Source organism: Leucopleurus acutus, assembly GCF_964270905.1.
Source record: "Leucopleurus acutus genome assembly, chromosome: 15".
Taxonomy (NCBI): Eukaryota; Metazoa; Chordata; class Mammalia; order Artiodactyla; family Delphinidae; genus Leucopleurus; species Leucopleurus acutus.
The window spans coordinates 74,709,072-74,736,069 of record NC_139157.1 but is presented as its reverse complement, the minus strand read 5'-3'; the positions used below and the strand labels follow the sequence as shown (position 1 = coordinate 74,736,069).

At 42.5% G+C, this 26,998-nt stretch overlaps 1 protein-coding gene across 1 annotated transcript in view; it reads left to right on the top strand.

Moving 5' to 3' along the window:
- Positions 1-4,156: 4,156 nt before the first annotated feature.
- LOC309972320 (uncharacterized protein) overlaps positions 4,157-26,998 on the top strand; it is a gene marked incomplete at its 5' end in the record, with an annotated part of 91,113 nt that continues 68,271 nt past the window's right edge. The window contains 2 exons of the mRNA XM_082855954.1: positions 4,157-4,162; positions 9,233-9,455. Of these exons, the coding sequence (XP_082712080.1) occupies positions 4,157-4,162; positions 9,233-9,455 (229 nt within the window). The remainder of the gene's footprint in view (positions 4,163-9,232; positions 9,456-26,998) is intronic.

The following is a 26,998-nucleotide window of genomic DNA, read 5'->3' as shown; positions in this document are numbered from 1 at the left end:
GTGAAGAGCGCTTCATTCATCTCTGTAACTATAATCATGCTAGTAAAAAAGCAATACAAAATTAACAAAATATTGCCGAAAAAGCTAAAAAGTAATGGCTTAATATATTTTAAATATATTAATACATGTCTTGAAAAAAGGGAAAAATGTATTCCTTCATATTGGTCTAGCACAGTAATGAATAACATTACAGTTTTTGTCTTCAAACCTTAATTTTTTTCAAAATGAATCTTCTTCGCATATTCACATTTTGCCAGCGTTGTCCATCTATCTTCCCTCATGGCTGGTTGAAGAACTTTTTTTTTTTTTTTTTTTTTTGCGGTACGCGGGCCTCTCACTGTTGTGGCCTCTCCCGTTGCGGAGCACAGGCTCCGGACGCGCAGGCTCAGCGGCCATGGTTCACGGGCCGAGCCGCTCCGCGGCATGTGGGATCTTCCCGGACCGGGGCACGGACCCGTGTCCCCTGCATCGGCAGGCGGACTCTCAACCACTGCGCCACCAGGGAAGCCCGAAGAACTACTTTTTATTCATTTTAATTTCAAAAGTTTTTTTCACACGATGCAATACATATACAAAGAGTAGTGAAAAGTCTTAAGCAGAAGGATAAGTTTGGCAGAGATTCGTAAAGGTCCCATTTCACAATAAATTCCAGAAATTGCAATACTGAGCATGTCATTGTTTCTTTGGGCTCCATTCTGGCAGCTTTCAAATGTCTTCGTCAAAAAACTTTTCATTAGGACTTCCTAATGAAGTCCTCTCATTGGTGATGGTGTTTGCCACCAATGAGATGGGAACTGAATGAATGAATAAATGTTTTCCAACGTTCCAGAAGAATGCATGCAAGTGAGGTGTCAACAGAGCCCAGTTAGTAGATGTTTTTGGAAGAAAATAGAAACTTTCATTTTTGTACTTGGATAAGTTCAGATTCTTCATGGGCCATTTGGTACAAGATGCGTTGATGGACTCCTGTCTCCATACTGCTGTTTGCGGGAAACCTACCCCATTTGCCTGTCTGGTCTGTGTTCTAATTGTCCTTTGTTTCTAGGCTTGTGCTGGTCTGATCCATGACTTTCAGGGATTGCTCCCTTTGACATTAACCTCTGGGCTTTGACTTTATCACCATCACCTAAGGTTTCAAGAACCCCAAGGGAGAAATATTTAGTTCTGAAACTGTTTCCAAAAATATGTACCTGGGTCCAACATGCACAAAATTCTCTCTCACAAACTAGCCAAAAGTTATTGCATGAATCAGGGCAACTCATCCTTTTTCAAATGACATGATTTCCTCTTTTCATTTTCCAAGTTTCCATTGTATTCTATTTCTTTTTCTTTCCATTTGTTCTGCTCTGTATTTCCCAGAGGAGTGTCCCATGATTTTCTTGTGGACTGGATAATTATCAAGTCGAAATGATCTCTTTTTATGTAAACATCTTCTAAATTGTTAACATACTCAAGTTTCTCATTTAAATGATGACTAGAAATTGTTAAATTTGAGTTTTATATGCAGAAAGCATTTCATCATTGAAACACTGCAAAATCTTTTGAAGATATTGACTGTACTGGGCTAAGAAATTGCTTTTCTTGCTTGTGTTTACAGAAAAAAGAATCATGCAATTTCAAAAGTGTTTTATCTTTGGGCTCATTTCTCTCTAAATGTGTAGCTATTGAGCACTGTATCTTTTGTGACAAAAACTGTAAGGATATGAAGAAAAGAAGATGCAAGACAAATTTTATCATTGCCATTATTAGCTTGGAAGTCTTTGAAAATGTCTTTTTAGATTTCAGATTCTCAGGACAGTGCATTGGCCATAATTAGGAAGAATTGAGAATGATCCAAGAAAGACAGAGACTGTAATTCAATTCCTCATTTGCCATCATGAACCAAACTCCATAAGGACTTTTAAGGTTCTGGTGTGTTCGTGTTTCCTGATTTAAATGCCCATCTGAGTTCTCCTCCTGGATTTTGTCAAAATCATATTTCTCTAAGTGTCCTCAGACCTCTGCTAAACTAGGTCACATAATCTACCCTCTAAGAATGAGAGTCCTCACAAATAAGAGATAAGATGGCTGTCCACAGGATAAGGCTTGAGAAAGACTGGGCTTTTGACACATCTCATGAGTCCGGGGAATGAAACAATTCCCGGAAATACATTACCTATATCTTCCAGAACTCCTACTAAAATAGTAATAATAGTCTCACGCCTGTAAAGCCATTTATAGTTTACACCATATGTCCACGTCTTAAAATGTATTCCTCCTCATGGCAATCCTCTGAAGTAGGTATTATTAACCCCGTTTTACAAGATACTAATTTACTTTCTTAAATCATGGGCCTCAAAATTTAATCCCAAGGCAGGCAGTACTTCTTTTTTGCTCATCCACAACTTTGGCTGCACTTCTCACGGACAAATTCTTCACTGAGAAGCCTAGACAACGCCCTAGAACACTCCTCAGCCCCCAGCACATAGAAACCTCCTCTGCGTGACTCATGGCATCACTGCAGTCACTGTATAGGCAATTACAATATGAAAAGGGAGATTCCCCCCATAAGTGACGCCACCTCCTATATGACCCGTCTTTGGTTTTTGTTTTACATTTTATTTATTTTTTTTAATTAATTTTTATTGAAGTATAGTTGTTTTACAGTGTTGCGTTAGTTTCTGCTGTACAGAGAAGTGAATCAGCTCTATGTATACATATATCCCCTCTTTTTCGTGTTTCCTTCCCAGGTAGGTCACCACAGAGCACTGAGTAGAGTTCCCTGTGCTATACAGCAGGTTCTCACTAGTTGCTTATTCAGTTTATGTGGTCAGCCATTTTTAAGTTCATACACTTAAATTTTTAAGGGAATCTAAAAGTCTAAACTTTAAGGTGTAGAATAAATTCCATATTCTCATTTAACTTGAGAATTCCATATTCCCATTAAACACGTGTGCATGTTTTGGTGGCCCTTTCAGTCACCTTCTCTGCTCATACGCAATGCATTCGCAGAGGACAGATTGCCTTCAGTTTTCATAAACTCAACAAGCTGGAAGCTGAGTGGCCTCCTCGGTGAAATCTCTCGGCCTCCTACCTCCTTCCTAGAACCTATAACTTCTGGAAAAGTTCTGCTCATTTCATTGTAATGCATGACATCCATGACAGCCCCATTTCACATGGGCCACATGGTGTGTGGACAGGGAAAAATCATCCCAAATAAACATTTGCCTGGAAATTTGGATGGATGCACTGTATTTGCTGAGGCCAATCACATGACAACTCCCATAGAGGAAGAGGGTGATTCACTTTGCGACTTACAGATTTCTCTCTCTCTCTTTTTATATATATATATATATACACATATATATGTATATACACACACACACACACACACACATATATATATATATATATATATATGCATACATACACACAGCCCTGGAGCAAACACTGACCAGCATTTCCCCCTATATTTGCAGACATTGTTTTAAAAATATGGTGAGAAGGAGTGGTATGTATCCTTTAAATAGAGTGGAATGGAAACCGAGTGACAAACGAATAAACGAAACAAACAACTCTTCTTGGGATGTCTAAATCTCTCCCATCCAGGGAGTGTGAGCTTCCTGTCGGTGTGCTGACTCGCCCAAGTTTTCCCATGGAGGGAGCTTGCCTTCACTCCAGACCCCACCTTCCTCACCCACAGAAACTGCAGCTATTTCTTTTATTTATGCTTTTGTTTTCATCTGAGCCATTGCGGGTCTACACACCCTGTCATGTGGCTCAGCTCAGTAGCCCTAACAGCCGTGATGGAAGCTGGATGTCAGTGCTGATGAAGAGGGAAAATGGAAAAAGAATCCAACACGTTAATACCCTTTGGCGGGGAGGGGAAGGGGGACACTTGACCTTCCCTTGCTATTTGGAGGCAGACATAAGCTTGGGATCAGTCACGCAGATATGATTATTGAACAGTCATGTTATTTTCGCATCACATATCTCTTCAAGGATTTTCATGCTACTCTCTCTTGTTGATTGAAGAAAGAGCTATAAATTTGGGCTCTGATAAAATATTTTTTTAAAGTATGAGTAAAGAAGACAGATTTTAAAGTCTGGAGCAAATGAATTGCTTTTTAGGAAAACTGGGTATATGTGCTATTTACATATAAATAACGCACTCCGCATGCAGGTACGTATATATCCGTGTATAATTTTAAATGGCAGGCACCAATTTAATGCAGAAGCTAGGGCTCGTTAGTTCCCTGAGAAGGACTGATTCTCCATACCTGGAATGGCGCATACAGCTCCCAGATAAGTTGCAATGAATTGAACTTTCCTTCAGACTACCTAATTTTCCTTTCTTTTGCTACTTAAAATTTTGAGTCTAGAGATTTAAACAGATAAGTGTATGGAAATTCTGTTAAAATGTCAGAAAGGCATTAAGCCTTCATGTGCTTGGGCTCTGTGGGAAAAAGCATGGGAGAAGAGAACACTCCATTCGGGAAAAACGAAGTTGCTTACATTTTATGGCCTTTTGCAGAATTACTTGGCAAATTCCACGTGAAATACGTCCATCAATTTCTTTGGTTGACTCTTGGCTTTGTACCTGGATGACTGGCTCTTTGGCGCCCCTAGTGGTAAAGCGTGGGAATCACTGGAAGACGTTTCTTTCCTCAAGGGTTTGCACACAGAGGTTTGCTTTTCACTGCTGACATACAGACAGGATCACTCCAAAGAGAGATGCTGGCTCATGTACTGGGAAGTGGACTAACAGAGATCTATAAATAAGTTTCTACTCTGCTCATAAATGTATTGCACTCATTGACCCAAGACCCAAAATAGTCATTTCTGGCAACCCTGGGAAAATGGATGCTAAGTAATTCAGGATTCCGTCTCAGTTTTTCCTGGAATTATCAGTCATTTCAAAACCACACGTGGCATAGATCAGATACTTAAAAAACAATCTACTAATTTTTAATTACTTATTACTCCATCTTGAGGTAAATAACTGCCCCATTCCTGTCACCAGCAGCACCTGTGTATTGAATGATGCCAAACATTAACAAATAATAAGCCAAGAAAATAGAGATAATTCGGGGGGCTGATGGTGTGAGGCAATAGATAAAAATTCAGATAAAAATTCTCCTGGCTTATTCTAAAGAGGAAATATTCTAAGAAAAATGGCTAGAGTGGACATGACGTTCTATTGTAACTGATGGCTTTTGTTTGTTTTGTTTTGTTTTTTCGCATACGCGGGCCTCTCACTGTCGTGGCCTCTCCCCCTGCGGAGCACAGGCTCCGGACGCGCAGGCTCAGCGGCCATGGCTCACGGGCCCAGCCGCTCCGCGGCATGTGGGATCCTCCCGGACCGGGGCACGAACCCGTGTCCCCTGCATCGGCAGGCGGACTCTCAACGACTGCGCCACCAGGGAAGCCCCTGATGGCTTTTTTGAGCCAGATGTTTTCCCTTGTATTTTTCTGTGAGGTTGAGGGTATGTCTCTTCTCAAACCGCAGCTATCATACTTAAGCAACTTCTGCTCACCTAGGTTTCCTATTCTTTGCTGACCACAATCAGGGTTCCCCTTAGTCTGGTGGTTCTTAACCCATGCTGCTCATGGAAATCACTGGAGGTGTGGGGAGGGGGGATTTTTACAAATGCTGATTCACTGGCCTCATGGCAGATCATGTGAATCATATTCTCTGAGGTGAGGTACAGCATCTGGGAATTTGAAAAGTGTTGCCTGTGATTCGAATGCTCAGTCAGGTCTGAGAAACACTGACCTGTGATCTGCTTGGCTGAAGTTCTTTCTTCAGTAATTTTCTTTTCACATTTAACAAGAAATACGTGAAGGGGGTCCGAGGCTGAATCATCCTGTCCATATCAGTTTCACCCCTAAACTCTGAAATTGCTTCTGGGACTCTGGGCAGTGGCCTGCTTCTTCTCTTCTCAGCTTTGTCCTTTGTTCCCAGACCTTTCACTACTTTTGTCCTAACTAGAGACGGGGTATTGTGAAATGGGTCAGATCACAAAGGCCAGAATGGGGAGTTCAGATAGACTCACGGGCAGGTAGAGACCGTGGATTCTACCATGTCCAAGAACATCAATGAAGGACAGGCATGGAGGATGCTAAGAACTGTTGAAATTAGGAGATCAATTTGAGGTAAAAGGAAATGTGGCCTATACAGGGCAAGCTGAGGTTGAGGACGAAATGAAGATTCAGGATTTGCATCCAGGTAGGGCAGTGGTTGGCTGCCCAACATCTTCATCAGTCATTAGGGAAATGCAAATCACAGTCACGGTGAGACACCATTCACATCCACTAGTTTGACTGGAAAGAAAGAAAGAAAGAAAGAGAGAGAGAGAGGAAGAAGAAAGAAAGAAAGAAAGAAAGAAAGAAAGAAAGAAAGAAAGAAAGAAAGAAAGAAAGAAAGAAAGAAAGAAAGAGAAAGAAAGAAAGAAAGAGAGAGAAGAAAGGAGAAAGAAGGAGAGGAAGAGAGAGAGAGAGAGAGAGGGAGGGAGGGAGGGAGGAAGAAAGGAAGAGTTGGCAAGGATGTGGAGAAATCAGGAGCCTCAGGCACTGCTGGCTGCTGCAGGGGTTGCAGCGCCAGCTCTGGAAGTGGTGGAGGGGAGCTGTCCAGCCCCAGTCCCACCACCCAGGCCCCCATAAGAGCTCCTTGACCTCCAGAGGCCAAGCCCTTTCACCCAGCAGTCACAAAGGCAAGGCCATTATACAATGAGTAGAAACTGTCCTTGGAACGAGCAAGCTTTTACTGAACACGTATTCTGTGCCAGGCTGTGTGGCAAGAGGCTTATGTGGGCATCTCACCCAATGCTTATAAGAACCCCGTGACGTGGGACTGAGAGATGAGCAATCAAGATTAGAACGCATTTTGCACATCTTTTCTTCTCGTTCCAAATCCTGTTAGCTTGTTTAGCTTGGTTGAGATTCTGACCCGTTTTGTTGATTCCGATGAACAGTTGGGTCTTGGGAGAGTATCTGTATTCATATTTAATGGAGACATTGATCTATGTCTATATTTCTCTATATGCATAATTATATATATATGTTATAGAAATGCATATCTTACACATCCCAATGCATAACACCGTATCTACCATACAACAGAAGCTTCACTGGTGAGCAGAGTATCATATATGAGCATGCATACTCATATATTGTTCTCACGTATTCAAAGAAATTAGGCCATTAGGGAATGGACTCCATTTTGCCTTCCAAATTGATCCTCTTCATCAATGTTATATTTAGATTAGAAAGCAGAACAGCTCTGACTCAGTTAGCAAGAAAACAAAGATAAATGAACTAGCTGTGCTGGTGAAAAAATATTAGGAATTTCTAGAGGACACACGAGGACGATGCCTCTCAAATCTAATATGAGCTTAAGTCAAATGATTTATTCCTGCAGGGAAATACTTACTGCTCACTTCACTTTGCCGAGACCCATCCCCAGTTCCAGGGTTTCTGAATGAGCTGGACAAGGGCCCTACCCTCGTGAAGCTTCTAATCTAGAATGTAAACATATAACCAAGTTAGAAAAATTTAGAACCTGGTCATTGCTGTGGCTGAAGTAAACAGAGTGATGAGACATGGGTCCGGAGGTAGAGGAGAGTGTCTATTTCATGTAAAGGATGGCCGGGAAAGGCTTATCTGCACTGGGAACAGGCCCACTGACATGTAAGAGATGGAGAGAAGCCAGCAAGGAGAAAAAGCTTTTGCGTCAGAGACACCGAGAGCCAAAGAGGAGAAGGGTGATCCGGGAAGAGAGCAGAGGCTAAAGGGTGTGTAGTGTGTGAAGGAAAGAGTGAAAAAGAAGTTGGAGGAAAGAAAATCATGTCATAGAGTGTGATATGACCATGGTAAAGAGTTCAGATTTCATTCCAGTGAACAAAGGGCAATGAAAAGTAATCAAAGTACTTTATATTGAAACATGTCAGAGTCTTATTTATGCAGCTGTTCTTCCTTAAGAAAAGATCCCTGTAAGTACTGTGTGGGGAAAGGAAAGAGATTTGGTGCAAGGGAAAGAGCTAGGAGTTCATTGCAATAGTCCAGCTACATGAGGGTGGCTTAAAGTAGGGGCCTCAGGGGAGAGGAGAGATGGGGGCAGAGTCTCCCAATTCTTCTAGTATAGGCTTAAAGAACCTGGTGCAGAGATGAGGGAGAGTTGTTAATTTGGGGACATCTATTTGGATGGCTCTCCAAATGGATACGTCAAGCTGGCAGGTAGCTTGTCTGGAATTTAGGGTAAAAGTCAGTGCTGGTGATGGAAATTTAGAATGTGATCTAAAGACTGTATGAGTGGCCACGAGACTGGATGAAATCCCCTAGGGAGAGAGAGAAGCTAAAAACAAGGAGGGGTCTGATCTGAGGGTGGAGGGCCAAGGGAGGGGATGTTATAGGTGGGAGATTCTAGTGCATGTTCATAGCTTCAGTAGAGAGGAGAAAGGGGTGATTCAGGAAAAAGAAAACGGCAGGAGGAGAGGAGAGGGGCAGGGAGCGCTCCAGGGTGCCGGACAGGAGCAGAAACTGCATGCATCATGTCAGGAGGGAGAACGAGCAAGTGCGCAGAAGCTGTGGACCCCCGCCTACAACACTGTCTACCCACCCACAGAAGCCGTCCTAAGTGGGCAGGATTGGATCTGTCCTGCCATGCCCTTGGGCACGGTACTTAATTTATCCTCCTGGGCTTCTAGGTCTTGGCTGGCTGTCATATGCCCTAGATGGGCTTGGATAATCTCCAAGACCCCTTTCCAGTTCTAAAGTGCTAGAGTTTTTGGATTCTCTCATCTGCCGAATTTCTTTCAGATTCTTATTCTTCTAGAATATCAGCTATCATTGAGTTTTTTTTTTTTTTTTTTGGAGCCAGACTCTTTATTACACATGGTGAGGTCATTTTTCAGTGTGTTTGTAAACAAGGGTCACAGTATCCTGTGTGGCCTCACAGCCTGTGCCAAGTATTGCCCCGTGGAGGACCGCAAACCCTCTTTTCCCAGTTGGCCTGACCAGGGCGCCCCTCTTGCTTTGGATAAGGACGTCGGTTGTTCCAGAATCTTACTCTGGAATTCCCTGAGCACACCTGTGTCCCCACATTCTGAAAGATCTGAGGAAGACGCCACTGTCCCTCTAGGGCCAGTGACAAGTGTGGTTTAAAGGCAAAGGTCGCTGGAAAGGACAACCTCCCGCCCGCCTGTGGAACCTGGTTCTGGTCAATCATATGACCTCCTGACCCGTTGCCACTCAGGATAAAGGGGGGCGGGTGCTTGCGAATTGTCCAATCAGGGGCGCAGCAGGGGAAAGTGGGTGGGCCACGCTCTGCAAACTGCGTGGACGCTCGTGGCCTCGCTTTGCCTGGAATCTCGTCAACGTTTACGTGTGTCAGGTGTGTCCGCTGCAGCGTAAATACGTGCTGCAGGGGCCGCGGGAGTCTATGGGAAGACGCCGGAGGAGCCCAAAGCTGGGAAATGGTGAGTGTGCTGGGCCAGGTGTCCCAGGACAGGGAGGAGGGACAGTCTGAACCGGCCGTGGCGGGACGTGGGCCTCCCAGCGCGGTAAACTGAGGAGTCTGCGGACCCAAAATCGCAGGGGGCGCTGTTCAGACCTCATTCCCTCCGGCTGTCGCAGTGGCGGGGCTGGGTCGGCAGCTGGGACCCCGGGCGTCCTGTCCCGTCACTGCAGGCGGTGACTTAAGCCTGGAGCCTCTCTGGGCAGCTCTGCGCCCACAGCCCCGCGACTCCTCTAGAATGTGTGGTGACCATGGGGAGGGTTATCAGGGGACAATCGTGATTCCGTCTCCGTGGTTCGTGCGTGAGAGGAGCTGTGGTCTGTGGGGTCCCAGTCCCTCCTTTCTCCCCAGGGGGCACTCGTTTTCTCCTGAGTTTTCCAAATGTTTGGAGAGCAGGGTATCAAATCCAGAATACAGACTAATTTCCAGATTAGCCCTTCCTAAAACTGCCAATAAATCCCTAAATTTCCACATCCCTCCCTCATTCCCACAGCAAACTTTCCGTCTTCAGTTCAGAGCATCATTATCAACTCTTTGTTCTCCCTGGTGTATTTCAAACAAACCCAATATTTTAATTGTTTATCATTTTTCGTTGTTTAAAAATATTATTTATTTTTGGCTGTGTTGGGTCTTCATTGCTACACGCGGGCTTTCTCTAGTTGCGGCGAGCAGGGGCTACTCTTCGTTGCGGCGCACGGGCTTCTCATTGCAGTGGCTTCTCGTTGCGGTAAATGGGCTCTAGGCGCATGGGCTTCAGTAGTTGTGGCTCACGGGCTCAGTAGTTGTCACTCGCCGGCTCTAGAGCACAGGCTCAGTAGTTGTGGCGTACGGGCTTAGTTGCTCCGCGGCATGTGGGATCTTCCCGGACCAGGGCTCGAACCCGTGTCTGCTGCATTGGCAGGAGGATTCTTAACCACTGCGCCACTAGGGAAGTACCTATCCTTTTTCTAAAGAGTCATGGGTGGCTCTTTTTTAAGGATTTATACTTGCTGTGGATATTTTCCATGAGAGGAAATCTGAGAATAACCACCAGGAACTGAAACCAACCACCTGGAACTGAAACCGTGTAACTCAGATTGGGACTTGAACCCACGGTCTTTTAACTGAGATCTCACCCCTGGTCTCAGGACTTAATGAAGCTCAGGTCCTTGATGTCTCATTGCAGAAAGAATTCAGTGAGAGACAAAGCGATAGGTAAGAAGTGGACACACTCCACAGACAGAGTGTGGGCCATCTCAGAAGGTGAGAGTGGCCTATCATCGAGTTTTAAAAGACGCCTCATGAGTACAATAGGATTTATGTGCCCCATTTCTCACTTCTTTTGTGAAGTGTTTTTCCACCAGGATTTTCCAGAATTCTGAATAATTGTGTTTTTCTTTTCTTGATTGAAAGAAATTTTGTGAGCTACATAGAATTTGTTTTGCAATTTCATTGTTTGACTCTACTGTCAGTAAAAGAGTTAAATACTGAAAATCCCAATTTGATTTTTGTTACTAAGTATATTTAAACGTGTTCTATTTAGTTATCCAAAAAAGAACTCATAAAAATACCTCCTGTAGTCTCATAAAAATATTGAATTTTAATTAAATATGGAATCTGGCTTCATGTCATGCATAAAGGGATAAAGCCACATCATAGAAAATTAAAGGGCCAATTTAGAAAAAAACTCTCATAAAGTATTTTTCTTAAAACTTCAGCTCTGAACTAAATATCACTTAATTCCTTTAGATAACCAAAGAACAATTAAACAGAAATAAAGAAAATTGTTTTTAGGAGTTTGCAGTTTAAAGAATCCATTACGTGGATTTCACTGGTCTTCCCTTGGGTGTACACAGACTGTTTTAAATGTTATACCTTAACTGTTGACTCAACAAGTGGGTCCCTACTATCTACCAGGCTAGGTGCTAAGAATACAGAATGAGTATAGCTGGTCTCTGCTTTCTAGGTATTTACTCCTTTTCTGCTCCAACGAGGCAGCTGGGCAAATGGTTCATTTGGTTGGCTGTAGAGTGATTATCTGAGTCAAATTCCAGCTCCACCTTTTACTAGCTGCAAAATATTAGACAAGTTGTTCACTCATTCAGAGTTTTAATGTCTTCTTCTGCAAAAAAAAAGAGTAAGCATAGAACCTCAAAAGAATGTTCTGGCTGAAATATTTGGAATAATGTTTAGGGTATGTTAAATATTTAGAATATGTTTGTGAAGATGTTTTGCTGTGTCAGCTTCGTTAGGCTCTAGCCCCCAGTGATTCAACCAAACACAAATCTAGGTGTTATGGTGAAGGTGTTTTGTAGGTGTGATTAAAGTCCATAATCAGTTGACTTTAAATAGGAGAGATTATCCTAGATCATCTGGGTGGCTCTGATTCAATCAGTTGAAAGACCTTAAAACCCAGGCAGAGGTTTCCCTGAAAAGAAGAAATTCTGCCCACAGACAGCAGCTTCAGACTGGGCAGGAGAGACCCAGCCTGCCCTTCCTGATGGCCTGCCCTATGGATTAGTGCCCTTGTCAGAAGAGACACGTCCCTTATATGAGACAGAAAGAGAAAAAGAGTACTTACTTTCTCTTTCTCAGGAAAAGTGCTCTCACCAGAACCTGACCGTGCTGGAACTCCGATCTGGACTTCCAGCCTCCAGAGCTGTGAATAACTAATGTTTGTTGTCTAAGCCACCCGATCTATGATATTCTTGTTATAGCAACCAAAAATAACAAAGGCGGCAGGCCACAGATTCTGCCTGGGGATCCTGTAGCTGCCTTCAATCCCGTCCTCCCTACAGCCTGGTTACTCAGCTATTCTGTGACCTACCCATCAGGCTTACAATATGTTCTTTTGTTATCTACTGCCTACATTTATTGGGCTTGTTTTCTCTCCTTGTAACTAGAGAATTCTAAGTAATACTCTAGGATTTGGCCTTGAGTTCCCCTCTCTCCTCATTGCACATGACCTTCTGGGCATCCCACCCACTCCCATGGCTTCAGCCCACTCCTCGCTTTTATCTTCAGCCCAGAGCTGTCTCATGAGCTCTGTATCTGCACATGGAATTGCCTAACTGCCCTTCTGCTTCTTGGAGGACTCCCAGACACCCAGAACCCAACATGTCCCAAAATGAACTCCTGTACTTTCTACTCCTCAATTCTCTAATTCAGTGATTGACACCACCATCCACTGGGTCACTCAAGCCAAACACCTCCTCTTCCCCTTTCCCCTCAATGGACTAGCTTGATTCCCATTCTTAGTATCTCTCATATCCATTTACTTCTCCCGACCCCTTATTCTTGTCTCAGACCCTCAGGGTGGCCTGGGATACTGTGGTCGTCCCCCAACTTTCATCCATTCTCATCTCCCTCTCCCTCTTCGTCTATTTCCTACAATCATACATCCCAGTCTTGTTTCTAAAGCAATCTCCAATCAATTATCTCCCGTCTAAAATCTTTCTCTCCTGTGACCCATATAAAAAGGCAAACTCAGCACGGCAAACAAAGCCTCCCAGAGCTGACCTCTGCCTGATTTCTCCATCCCTCTTTCCTCATTGTAATCCCTAAACTCTCATCATGTTGATCCAAGTGCACTTTACCTAAAATGTTACCCTATTCTCCACTGTTCCTCCAACCCATCTGCCCTTCTGCTGCTCCCTTTGCCTGGAATGCCCTCCCCCACCCGCCCCCAGCCATCTGCCTGGGAAACACCTACCTACCTCCTTATCAAAAGACTAGAAGTACTTTTTAAATTATAAAAATAACACGTTTTTGTTGCAAAAAAGTCAAAAAGTACAGAGAAGTAGAGTAAAGAAATAAAGACTACCTAAAAACCCACCACCCAGAAATAAGCCTAGAGTTGGGATGGGTAAACATATTCTCCCATCCTAGCTTTTCAGCAAAGCCATTAGGGTAGAACCATCAGGAGAGGGCCTGGGAACCAGCCTTCTAGAGGACCTGCATGGATGAGGGGACGTTAGGGAAGGAGGTGAGAATGATTTCATGTAAGGATCAGGTATTATGGACGCTCCCTTCTCCTACTTCACTTTTAACATTGTCACTGCACACTTGTGAGTATTTATATTCTGATCGATATCCTTCAATACCTTTTTCTCTGTAAGCACACACACACACACCCTCTCACCAAAATACTGCTTGATAATCTGCTTTAAAAAAAATTTTTAAGTAGTTTCCAATTTTTCACTTGTTTCGTAAAACTACACTGTAGTGAATATCTTCACATACATTCTTTTGAGCATTTGTCTATTTCCTTTTTTTAATTAAAAATTTTCATACAGTTTTTAAAGGTTACTTTCCATTTACAGCTGTTACAAAATATTGGCTATATTCCCCGTGTTGTACAGTACATCCTTGAGCCTATGTTACACCCAATACTTTGTACCTCCCACTCCCCCGCGCCGTATTGCCCCTCCCCCCCAGCTGGTAACCACTTGTTTGTTCTCTATATCAAAACAGATACAATTTTTAAATGCCAAAGTAAAGCATGTTGCTTTATATAATATTTTCTTTCTTTTTTAAAAACTTTATTGGAGTATAGTTGATTTACAATGTGTTAGTTTCAGGTGTACAGCAAAGTGAATCAGTTATACATATACATATATTCATTCTTTTTCAGATTCTTTTTTCATATAGGTTACCACAGAATATTGAGTAGACTTCCCTGTGCTATACAGTAGGTCATTGTTGGTTATCTATCTTATGTACAGTAGTGTGTATATGTTAATCCCAAGCTCCTGATTTATCCCTCCCCCCGCCACGTTTCCTCTTTGATAACCATAAATTTGTTTTCTATATATGTAAGTCTATTTCTGTTTTGTAAATAAGTTCATTTGTATCATTTTTTAAAATTAGATTCCACATATAAGTGGTATCATATGATATTTGTCTTTCTCTTTCTGACTTAGTTCACTTAGTATGATAATCTCTAGGTCCATCCATGTTGCTGCAAATGGCATTATTTCACTCTTTTTTATGGCTGAGTAGTATTCCATTGTATATATGTACCATATCTTCTTCATCCATTCGTCTGTCAATGGACATCTATTTCCTTATTTAAATTTTCAGCAGTGGAATTTCCAGTCAAAGTGTACATGTGCTCAATTAAGAATTTTAAACTTATTTGCACACTGCCTTTAACAAACATTGAACCAATCCCACCTTCCTCCATAGTGTTAGAGTCCCTCTTCCCTCCTAGCCTATCTTTAATTGCCATTATCATTCTTTTTAATCTTTGCTAGTCTAATAGGATAAAAATGAATTTTTCGTGTTTTTTAACAGTTTTTAAAAACAGTTTTATTGAGATGGAATTGCATACAATAAACCGCACTTAAGAGTATATAATTTGATAAGTTTGGGCATATATATACACTCATGAAATCATCACCACAGTCAAGATAATGAACATCTCTATCACCCCTTAGTTTCCTTATGTCCCTTTGTAATCCCTCCCCTTCACCTCTTCTTACTTCCTCCATCTCTAGGCAACCACTGATCTGCCTCCTGTCGCTATAGATTAGTTTGCGTTCACTAGAAATTTATATAAATGGAATCAGATTATAGAAGCCATGCATTCTCATTGTAATAAAACACCAACACACAGGCTGTTATGAGCTTGATTGTGTTATCCCTCCCAAATATAGTTGAAGCCCTAACCAGTGTACCCCGTGAACGTGACCTTATTTAGAAACAGGGCCTTCGCAGATGTAATCAGTTAAGACGCAGTCATACTGGATTAGGGAGGGCCCTAAATGCAATGACTGGTATCTTTACAAAGAGAAAGAAATTTGAAGGCACAGACACACACAGGGGAGAAAGAGGCAGAGACTGGAATGATGGATCTGTAAACCAAGAAATGCCAAGGATTGGCAGCGACCACCAGAAGCCAGAAGAGACAAGAAAGGATCCTCTGCTAGAGGCTTCAGACAGAGCATGGCCCAGCTGACTCCTGGATTTCAGACTTCAAGCCTCCAGAACTAGGAGATAAGACATTTTAAGCCACTCCTTGGTGGTCGTTTTAAAACACCCAGTTTGTTGTTACTTTGTTAAGACAGCCCTAGGAAATGAATACACAGACGTGAAGAAATCATCACATTGACAGTGTGATGAATATCCTTCAAGAAGGCCCCTGAATCTCGTTTAAGATCAGCCCATGCACTGACCCCTCCATGAAGCCTCCTCTATGCGTCCATTGGACAGTGGTAGGAAGCCCAGAGAATGGGAAGGCCAGCTCTGTCTGCAGGGGCCACCTGTGTTGTTGTGGCCACAAGGTGGTGCTGATTCTCCAGTGGCCTTGGGAGGCGGGGGGTGGGGTGGGGTGGGGTGGGGTGGGGGTGAGGTGGCCCCGAGTTGGAACCAGAGTCCTGGGAGGTTGCCGGCTGGCTCCTCTCCCTCCGTCCCTCCCTGACTCCCACCACCACACCTCTTGCACAGCTGCCAAGCTTCCCTCCCTTAGGAGGGAAAGATATTTGGAGACCTAGATCCTGCCTCTTCCCCTGGAGCCTCTGCTGACTCACTGTGCTCAGGGGTGTCTCCCTGAGCAATCTACTACCCACACCTCCCCAAGCGCACGTTCACAGTCGTCCTGGCTGGGTCCGGGAATCCTGCTTCAGTGGCACAAACTCTGAGCTGCATGGCTTTGCCCTCTTCTCCTTTAGAGCTTCCCTCCCAACCCCAGGGTGCAGGAACGCCCCTCTCCGTCAGTTCCTCTCACAGAAAGAAGGGTGCCTCATTCAGGGTGCAGACCCCACCAATTTGCCAGAACATTTATTGAGCAAGCCCCTCCCTCCTAAGAAATGGGGAGGGCAGAACATAGGGGGGTCAGACTTCAAAAGGAGAGAAGGCGGCTGTGTGGGTAGATGCTTTAGGAGGGAAGGGAACTGGGGAGAACTAGGGCCAGTTTCCCTCCATGTTTCATTACGAAACATACAGATGTCGTGTCCAAAAGTGAGGAGAACAGTAAGTGAGGGTGAAGCGCTTTTGCAGAAAAGGGGGAATGCGGAGGGAGAGGCCTTGTATTATAAGAGTTAAAAAAAAAAAAGAGAGAGATGAAGATATATCAGTGAACGAGAAGAAAAAAATCCCTGCCTTTGGGAAATATTCTAGTTGGGGAGGGAAACTAAAAATAAAGAGTAGGCATAATTGATTAGTAAGAACGGAACACTAGAAGGTGATGCACACTATGGAAATAGATCAGGATAAAGGATATCAGACGTGTGGGGTGGGGAGCTGTGACTTCACGTCAGAAGCCTTCTTGGTCCTCAAAGACTTGAAGGAAGTGATGGAGTTGTCCGTATTGCTGTTGGGGGCGGGTGTTGGTGGAGGGGTCAGGACCGGGGATCCCGCACAGAGAGCAGCGTCAGCTGCCTGGCATATAATGTCTCCCTTAGAATACGTGGGACGCTGGAACAGGAGAAGAGACAAAAAGGAGATGGTTTGGGCAAGATGGTGCAGGGCAGGTGAGGCAGAGGGATCACGGGGGAGGAAATGGAAGGAATTAAAGTGTGGTTCAGGAAACCGCTGATAGGGAGTGATCCTGCGTTCCAGATACCCAAGGAGGGTGGAAGGAACTGGGAGGTCTTGTCGAAAAGGAAAGGAGACTTAGTGGGAGTTGTTGGAGTGGGAGAGGTAGGGAGAGTCTGTGGGTAAGCAGCGGGTATCTGGGTTAGAATCTGAGACGCCACGGGTAGAGTAGATCAAAGTGATGACAAAACCAAGACTTGCGCTTTGGGAGTGAACTAAAGATGGCCTGGTGTGGGCAGACATCTGGGGCATCCCTGGGTCAACCGTGTTACCCCTGTGCTCTTCTGAAAGGGTGGCCGGATTATACAGAGCAGTGTAGAAAATTTCTCTCCTACTTTTGCCAATAGAATATTTTCTATACTTTGCACCATAGGATTCTTTGTTCTCCCTGAAGAAGTTAGGGATGCCTGCTAGCTGAATGTCTGCTAGCAAATTTTATAGGATGAACAAATTTGCACTTACAAATGGTAGGAGCCTTAAATTCCCCACCGATCCACCCATTTCTCTTATAAGAGCCTTAAATTCCCCACCGATCCACCCGTTTCTCTTATAAGAGCTGGCCTATTTTGTTCTCTTCTAAGAGGGCGAGGCCTGTGTTTACGTAAATCTGTGTTTACGTAAATCTCGGCAGTGTAGGGATGTTGGGCTTGAAGCCACAGACAGACAGACAGGTGGTGCAGGAGGTGGGGAGCTGGCAGCCTCCACATCTCTCCCGCCAACTCCTGACTTGAAGGAAGCGTTGCTGGAAGTGGCAAAGTGGAGGGTGGAAATCTCAACCAAGACCTCTGTGGAGGGAGACGTGAGTCTAGTTTCCTTCATCTGGGAGCGGCTTCCCTATTGCAAGTCTCCTTATCTTTCTCTACGGTAATGCTGGCCTCTCCTCTGCTCTCTTGTGAAAGAGGGGTCATTGTTGGGAGGTGGTGATGCAGGCAACTGGATGGAAGGGAAATGAGAAGTGATGACTCAGTCACTCGTTGGCTACTTCAACAAACATATATGTATATTTTAACTTTTATTTATATTTATTTCTGGCTGTGTTGGGTCTTTGTTGCTGTGCGCGGCTTTCTCTAGTTGCGGCGAGCGGGGGCTACTCCTCGTCACGGTGCGCGGGCTTCTCTTTGTAGTGGCTTCTCTTGCTGTGGAGCACGGGCTCTAGGCACGTGGGCTTCAGTAGTTGTAGCACGTGAGCTCAGTAGTTGTGGCTTGCAGGCTCCAAAGCACAGGCTCAGTAGTTGTGGCGCACAGACTTAGCTGCTCTGCGACATGTGGGATCTTCCTGGACCAGGGCTCGAACCCGTGTCCCCTGCATCGGCAAGGAGATTCTTAACCACTGCACCACCAGAGAAGCCCAACAAACATATTGAATGTTTCCTAGGAACGTGGAGATGTTGCAGGTGTGGGCAACACATTCGTGAACACAACAGAGGCCCAGCTCTTTGAGAATTACCTTCCTTTAAGGAGAAACAAAATACATAAAGGTGGTAGTGATGCTGAAACTTGGCCTCTGTGCACCAATGCTGAATTGAATCTTGGAGACAGAATTTTGGGTGAAGTAGAAAAGAATAGCTTTATTGCTTTGCCAGGCAAAGGGGGACACAAAGGGCTCATGCCTTCAAAACTGTGTGTCCCAACCCACGGAGATTTGGTGAGCAGATTTATAGCAATGGTTCAAGGGAGGGTTGCTGATAAGGATCAGGGTGTGTGCGGGACCTGCATTCCTTTAATCTGGTCTCAGGTGGTCTTCTGATGAGCTTCTGTGGTTCTCGAGGTTATCAAACTGTGACCTCCTCTCTGGAATGAGAATGCTTCATCAAGTAATTAATATTGTCCATTTGTTGGGGGTTTTAGTTCAGCAGAAGAGCTCAGATGTCGTTATGTGTATCCCTGGAGGTTTCAAGTGAGATAAATGACATTAGCTTGGCTTATAAGTACCCCTGAGAAGACATCCTTCATTTGCAGGATGGGCTACAGAATTTGCAGTGGGGTCCTGTGCAAAGTGAAAATACAGGGCACATGAAAAAGTTATCAACTTCATTAATTATTAGAGAAATGCAAATCCAAAACTACAGTGAGGTATCACCTACACCAGTCAGAATGGTCATCATCAAAAAGTCTACAAATAATAAATGCTGGAGAGGGTGTGGAGAAAAGGGAACCCTCTTGCACTGTTGGTAGGAATGTAAATTGGTACAACCACTATGGAGAACAGTATGGAGGTTCCTTAAAAAACTAAAAATAGAGCTACCATGATCCAGCAATCCCACTACTGGGCATATATCCAGACAAAACCATAATTCGAAAAGATACAGGGCTTCCCTGGTGGTGCAGTGGTTAAGAGTCCACTTGCCAGTGCGGGGGACACAGGTTCAAGCCCTGGTTCGGGAAGTTCTCACATGCCTCAGAGCGGCTGGGTCTGTGCGCCACAACTACTGAAGCCTGTGCACCTGGAGCCCGTGCTCCGCAACAAGAGAAGCCACTGCAATGAGAGGCCCACGCACCGCAACGAAGAATAGCCCCTGCTCACCACACCTACAGAAAGCCTGCGCGCAGCAACAGAGACCCAACGCAGCCAAAAATAAATAAATTTATAAAAAAAAAAAGAAAAGAAAAGATACATGCGTCCCAATGTTCATTTCAGTGCTGTTTCCAATAGCCAAGACATGGAAACAACCTAAAGATGTGGTATTGGACACACACATATATATATATATATAATGGAATATTCCTCAGCCATAAAGAAGAATGAAATAATGCCATTTCCAGCAACATGAATGGACCCAGAGATTATTATACTAAGTGAAGTAAGTCAGACAAAGACAAATATCATATGGCATCGCTTATATGTCGAATCTTAAAAAAATGATATAAATGAACTTATTTAGATCCACAGGCATAGAAAACAAACTTATGGTCACCAAAGGGGAAAAGGTGGAGGGATAAATTAGGAATTTGGGATTAACATTTATATACCACTATATATATTAATCAATAACCAGTAAAGACAGCACAGGGAACTATACTCAATATTTTATAATAACCTATAAGGGAAAAGAATCTGAAAAAGAATATATATGTATATATATATATATATATATATATATATATATATAAAACTGTGCTGTACACCTGAAACTAACACAACATTGTAAATCAACTATACTTAAATTTAAAAAAATAAAATGGAAAATACAGGGGTTCCTGTTAAAAAAAGCAAGCATTTCAAGATGGTGACCACAGAGCATTACACCAGCCAAGGCCAAGTTGCACACCCATGAAGCCAGCCCCTTTCATCAGAGAGTGCCTCAACTCTATTTTTCCCTAAGGAAAGCCAAAGGCCTCTCAGTGCCTATGGACTGAGGCAAACCAAGTGAGTTGGTGGCATAATTTAATCATGCACCAGAATCACAGCCCACCACACCGTCCTGTTGTATCTCAGAGACTTTGCTCTCTGGCTCCTATAAATACCATAAAAAGTGCCTTACTTTTTTGTATGGTCTTGAATAAAATTAGAGCCTTCTAAATATATATTCTAAGCTGATAGAAAGAAAAAAAGTAAGGAAATGAGGCCATCATTTCCTTGAGAAGAAAATCCTACACGTACTCAGGATGGACAGTTACACAGTCCCCACCATTTGGATGGTATCTGATGCGTTTGAAAATGCTCCAAAAACCAGAGTCCTGGGAGATGAGTGATATTTCAGAGGAAACAAAAGTTAAAACTTCACCGTTGGTGGGATTACTAGAATTGGACACCTGGTCACCTCAGCTTCCGGTCCTGCATTTTAAACTAATTTGCAAGGCAAATAAAATCTGGAAATGATCTCGATCTCTCTACTTGGGTTCATGTGAAAGGTATTAATTTAAGAGTTATCTTTCTTTTGGATAGAGAAGAGTTGACAGTTGACCTTAGTTTTCTTTTGAATATGAAATACAATTCCATAATTGATATCGAGCAGGTCCCTGTGGGGCTCCTGGGCACAAAAGCCTTTCTGTGTCTCCCATTTCTTGATTGTAGGAAATAGGCTTCATTCAGCCTCCATGACCTTTCCTGAGTTACAATGGACAGGTTCAAGCAGTTGTTAATTAGGGAAAGGATTCCAGACCAGGGAGAAACAAACAGTCAAGAGAAACAATAGCGCAGCCTTGGGGCAGGGTCCTGGTTCCCCATCAAGGGATACACACAACAATATCTTTGAGCTGTTTTGCAGTTACTGAAACCCCCAGCAGGTGGGAGAATTTAACAGTACGCTGCCCACCAGCACGTAGACCCCAGAGGGGTTGGAACCTGAAGGTTGACTATGCTGACTCCCACTTACCTCACCACCCACCAATCAGAAGAATGTCCACGAGTTGACCACGCCCCCCATGAACCAGTACTATAAAACTCCTCACTACCCCCTCCAGGTCAGGACACACAGTGTTGAGGGCATCAGCCCACTGTGGCCACCTTTGCCTGGCAAAGCAATAAAGCTATTCTTTTCTACTTCACCCAAAACTCTGTTTCTGAGATTTAATTCGGTGTCAGGATACAGAGGCTAGATTAGGCTTCATAATATCAAGCATTTTGTGTATTTTTATGTCTGTGTAGTGTCTCGTTTGAAATGTGAGTGCCTTGAGATATTGGCCTAGGTCGATCGTTTTCTTTCTTTCCTCCTGTCCTTCCTCCCTCCCTCCTTCCTTAACTTCCTTCTTTCTTTCTTCCTCTCTGCTTCCTTTCTTCCTGTCTTCTTCCTCCCCTTTCCTTCCTTCATTCTACTTGTTTTAAGAATGCCTAGCAAAAAAAAACCAAAAAAACCAAAAACCTAGCATATGCTTTGCATATAAATGTGTTTAGCATGTCACTTTGGGTGTACAGTCATGGTTCTTAGCTAGGGAAACTTTTGCCCCCAGAGGCCATTTGGCAATGTCTGGCGACATTTTTCATTGTCACAGTTGGCAGGGGTGGGGAATGCTACTGACATCTAGTGGGTAAAGCCCACTACGTCGTACATCCTACAATGCTCAGGACAGCCCTCCCACCACCAAAAATGATCTGGCTCCAAATGTCAGTAGTTCCTGAGATGGAGAAACCCTACTGTAGAGGAAGAGGAGGAAACGTGGAATCAACAATCAAGATCTGTCTCTCCGATTAAGAAGAGAAAAAAATCCCTGGCATCTGTTCAGCATCTGTTCTGGGACCTGTTCAAATCAGAAGAGCCATGATGGAGTAGAGGGGGTGTTCCTGCGTCTGGGAATCCCAGGGTGTCTAGCCCCAGGTGTCAGGAAAACACAGTGGAAGAAGAAAATCAGCTGGTGGAGTTTCAAAGGCAGAAAATCATCATAAATGTGTACAGGTTTCACATATGTTTTGGATCACAGGAGGTTTACTTCCTCCTGTCTGCTCTGGGTGAGACTGGACATGCTCACTGAGGCAATGCCCTGGCTTGAGTTCCAGCTGACATTCTGAATGGAGAGACTGTATATGTGCATGAGTCATGGTGAGAAGCAGGACTGCAGACTCAATATCCTACAGAAAGAGGAGACATAAATATAAATTATTAATGACGGTATCATGGTTAAAGAAACAAACTTCTGGGCATGTAAACAGTAACTAAACCTTCACTGTTCTCAATCACTATTTATTAGTCTTCTTATTTAACACTATTTTTTATTTGTGCCCGAAAGAAAAAAGAAAAGGGAAGGAAGAGGAGAAAGGAAAAGATGATAAAAGGAAAACTTCACAATGACATGGATTGTTGTAAATACACAAGATGATTTATCCAAGCAGCTGGTTCCCTGATGGTTAGTTTCATTAATTTCTTCTAAATGTACTCTCCTGTGTAATTATTTTGATGAAATTAAAGATGTAAATTAAGATAAATATAAAATTAGGATTAAATTACTGCATCTACTAATAATCTCATTTTAAAATTTGACATACATTTGCCCTCCATAGGGGTTGTCCCAGTTTAAAACCCTGTCTGCCAGGAATGCAAGAATCTGCTTCTCTGCTCGTCACAAAACTGAATTTTATTATCAAACTTAAAAATTTTTCCAACATGACTTTACAAGTAATAGCTCGTACTGTTTTCACTTGCATGTTTTTTTCTCTTCAAATATTCAGATATTGGCCATTTGCCTTTCTTCTTTTATGAATTACCTGCTGATGTCTTTTGCCCACTTTTTCTGGTGTTATCATTCCCATTTGAAAGAGCTGTTTGTATAGAAGGGATTGTATTTTTTTCCCCCTTTTGTAAGTATCTTTTTTCTCATGTTGCAGATTTTTAATGGTATTCTAGATGTGAATAGCATTTGTGTATTTTTTTTTTTTTTTTTTTGCATTATGGGGGCCTCTCACTGTTGTGATCTCTCCCGCCGCGGAGCACAGGCTCCGGACACGCAGGCCCAGCGGCCATGGCCCACGGGCCCAGCCGCTCCACGGCATGCAGGATCCTCCCGGACCGGGGCACGAACCCGCGTCCCCTGTATCGGCAGGTGGACTCTCAACCACTGCGCCACCAGGGAAGCCCCCAACATTTGTGTATTTTTATGTGTAAAACTTCCATACCTTTTGCCTTCTTATGTGTTTATCAATAACATGTAAGAAAATATAATGAAAAACTGGTCAGTTTATCACTTATTTGTTTATTAATTCATTCATTTATTCAAGAAGTAGAAATCAAGTGCTTTCTGTGAGTCAGAGGCTGTGTTCAGTGCTGAGAATGTAATGATGAGCACAACCAACTATATCCTCCCCTCATGGAGCTTAAACTCCATCAACAAAACCACCAACACCATAACCACAATAATAATAATAACAAAATAAAACAGAACAAAATTCTCAGGAATAGTTGTAGAATAAAATGTGCAGGATCATTTTAAATAAAACGCTAAAATTTAGCTGAAGTACACAAAGAAAGACCGAATAAATGAAGATATGCTATATTCCTGGATGGGGATAGTTACCTTATGAAGATGTTAATTCTAATTAACTATAATTTAAAAGTTAATAAGAATAAATAGGTAAAATATCTAAGAAAAATTTTATAGAAAATGATAATAGCAGATTTGACCTATATGATATTAAAGCAGATTATACTTTCTCAGTATTTAAAATAATTGGGAAAACAATGATTAAATAAATGGTATTAGGTCAACTGATTAATTATGGTGGGGAAAGCCTAAAATTTTACATTATATTTATAAAATATAAAAATATTACATTTTACACCAAATTAAATTCTAGAAAGATTTAAGATTTTTTACAAATATTGAAATTATAAGATTACTGGAAGAAAATATAAAGTACAATATCAAAGACAGAAAGAACGAAATCTATGCAAAAATCTGCATAAAACTGCAAAAGATTTTTGTAACAACAATATCAAATTCAAATAGGTTTTAAGTACAAAACATGTGTGTGTGTGTCTGTGTGTGTGTCCATATGTGTCTGTGTGCAGAGGGGTGGAACAGAAATTTGCACTATCCCCAATACATAAAGTACTCTTCATATCTTCAAGAAGGACAAACTTTTTATAGAAAAATGGGCAAATGACATGAATAGAGAGTTCAATAAAAAGAAATACAAATCAACAATACATATACATTTAAATATTAAGCTTTGGTAGTAATGAAAGAAATACAAACAGTCCAGCAAAGACTAAAAACCAGCATTGAAGAGCATGTGAGAAATGTACACTCATGTCCACCACTGATGAGACTCTCAATTAGGATTGTATTTTGAGGGACTCTCCCAAGGCTGCAATCACAGGGTTGGCTGAGGGCGGAGTCATCTCAAGGCTCCATGGGGGAGTGTCCACCTCCCTGCTGGTAATCCGTTCTTTCTGGTTGTTAGTCAGAGATGTCAGTCTAGGCCACCTTCAAGTCCACACATTTGAGGACATAAGAACCAGAAGTGAAGATTATTGGGGCCCATCTTGGAGGGTGCTCACCCCAGGAGACAGTTTGGCAATATGGGTCAAAAGTGTAAAAACAATGTACATTTCATTGACACATCAGTTCTAATTCTCATTATCTAAGGAAATAATTGAACAAATGCACAAAGAAAGGAATGCAGGAAAGTTCTTTATGGAATGTCACATAATAGAATAAAAATGGGAACAACCAAATGTCAGTAGTCTTGTTTATATAAATTAGGTTATAGCTTCATAACAGTAGGATGCAGCAATTAAACTTATGTGGATACATAAATAGTAATATAGGAAGATGTTATTGAAATATGACTGAATTAAAAATCAAATTTAAAAAAATCCTTAAAATGTTAAATATATACACAGGAAAAAGTCTGGAATGACAGACTCCAAAATACTGACAATGACTATTTCTTTGAAACAATGGGAATATACATGATCTAAATTATTTTTTATTCTGGCTAATTCATATGACTTACATTTTCTACAGTGGAGATATAATATTTTACAGCAAATATAAGCCAATACTTGTAATGAAAAGTAAGAAAACCAAATTTCCTTGCTAATATTTGTACTGTACATTTGCACTGTGTCTTGTCAGCTCAGGCTGCTATAACAAAATCACCATAGACTTGGTGGCTTAAACAACAGACATTTATTTCTCACAGTTTTGGACTCTGGGCAGTCCAATGTGCTGGCAGATTCAGTGTCTGGTGAGAACCTTCTCCCTGGTTCATAGTCTTTTTGCCATGTCTTCACATGGTGGAAGACTGAAGGGGCTCTCTGGGATCCGTTCTCTAAGGGCACTAATCTCATTCATGTGGGCTTCACCCTCATGACCTAATCACCTTCTAAAGGCCCCGCCTTCATACACCATCATGTTGGGGATTAGGGTCCAACATATGAATTCAGGGGGACACAAGCAAGCGTTCAGTCCACAACAGACTGCTTATGCTTTCAACAACACTAGGGAGTCCCCCCTTCTCACTGTCAGCCCCCATTTTCCTGAGGTCTTCCCCAGCCACCTGAACACTGTAATATCCTTTAAGAACCAGACTCAGACTCAAACCATTCTTTCTCTCTCTGGAGAAGATTCTACATAAGCCTCTTCCTGGGTCTTCATCACAGCAAACCTGCCCCAGCTGCACATCCTAGTGAAGGGGGTTGTCATTGTTTTCTAGGTATAGACCAATAGCTTATAGGTAACTAGCATGCATGGAAGGCTGCAGTGGCATGTGGAATGCTGCTCTCCAGAGCCTTCCTTGGACTCCTCAGATGTTCATTCGGTGTTGACACTCTCCTGTCCTGTCAAGATGAGTCTACAAGTAAGAGCAGTAATTTTTCATTTTTACCATTCCTTTGAAATCTTAAACACATTATTTTTGTTTGGGGAACACAGAGCTCTTATGTTCTATTAACAAATGAGAATTAAAATACACTACATTAAGTTGTGCTGTTAGGACCTCATTTCCATGAGGTTGTTTCTGCTGAAACATTTAATTGGGTATGGTTTATGCATTGACAATAATCAATATATTTATTCTTCAGGGAGCTGAGAATCACATCCCTGTGTTTGAAGGAATCATTTATATGTATGTTATGGGTTCATTAAATAAAACAAGTGAAACCCATAGGTGCACAATATTACCAAAATACTTCACAGAATGCATTGTGATCCCTTTATTGGCTGATGTAGTAATTAAATTCATGTGCTCTAAAGCAATACAGAAAGCTGTTTTATTCCTTTCTGAATGAAATTCATTCTTTTCAGGTTTAGAAATTAGAACTGGAGAATGCCAGTATTTAAGGCAAAGTGTTTTCAAAATTAATCCCAAGGAGGAGAATTCTTAATATGGCAGCTCGTTGGAAATGTGACGATATTCCCTGCCAGGCCTTTCTTAAGCCCCAGCCCCCATCCCTTTTATCTGATTCTGAAACGGCCTCAGACATAATTGGGTTTCCTAAGACCTGTTTCTCTCCCTGGACATGATTGTGAACAAAGAGTGCCAAACTGGGAAAATAATTAATTTTAATGAGAGAGACACTGGGGAAGTGTGAGTGGTTTCCTCTGTTTTTTTTT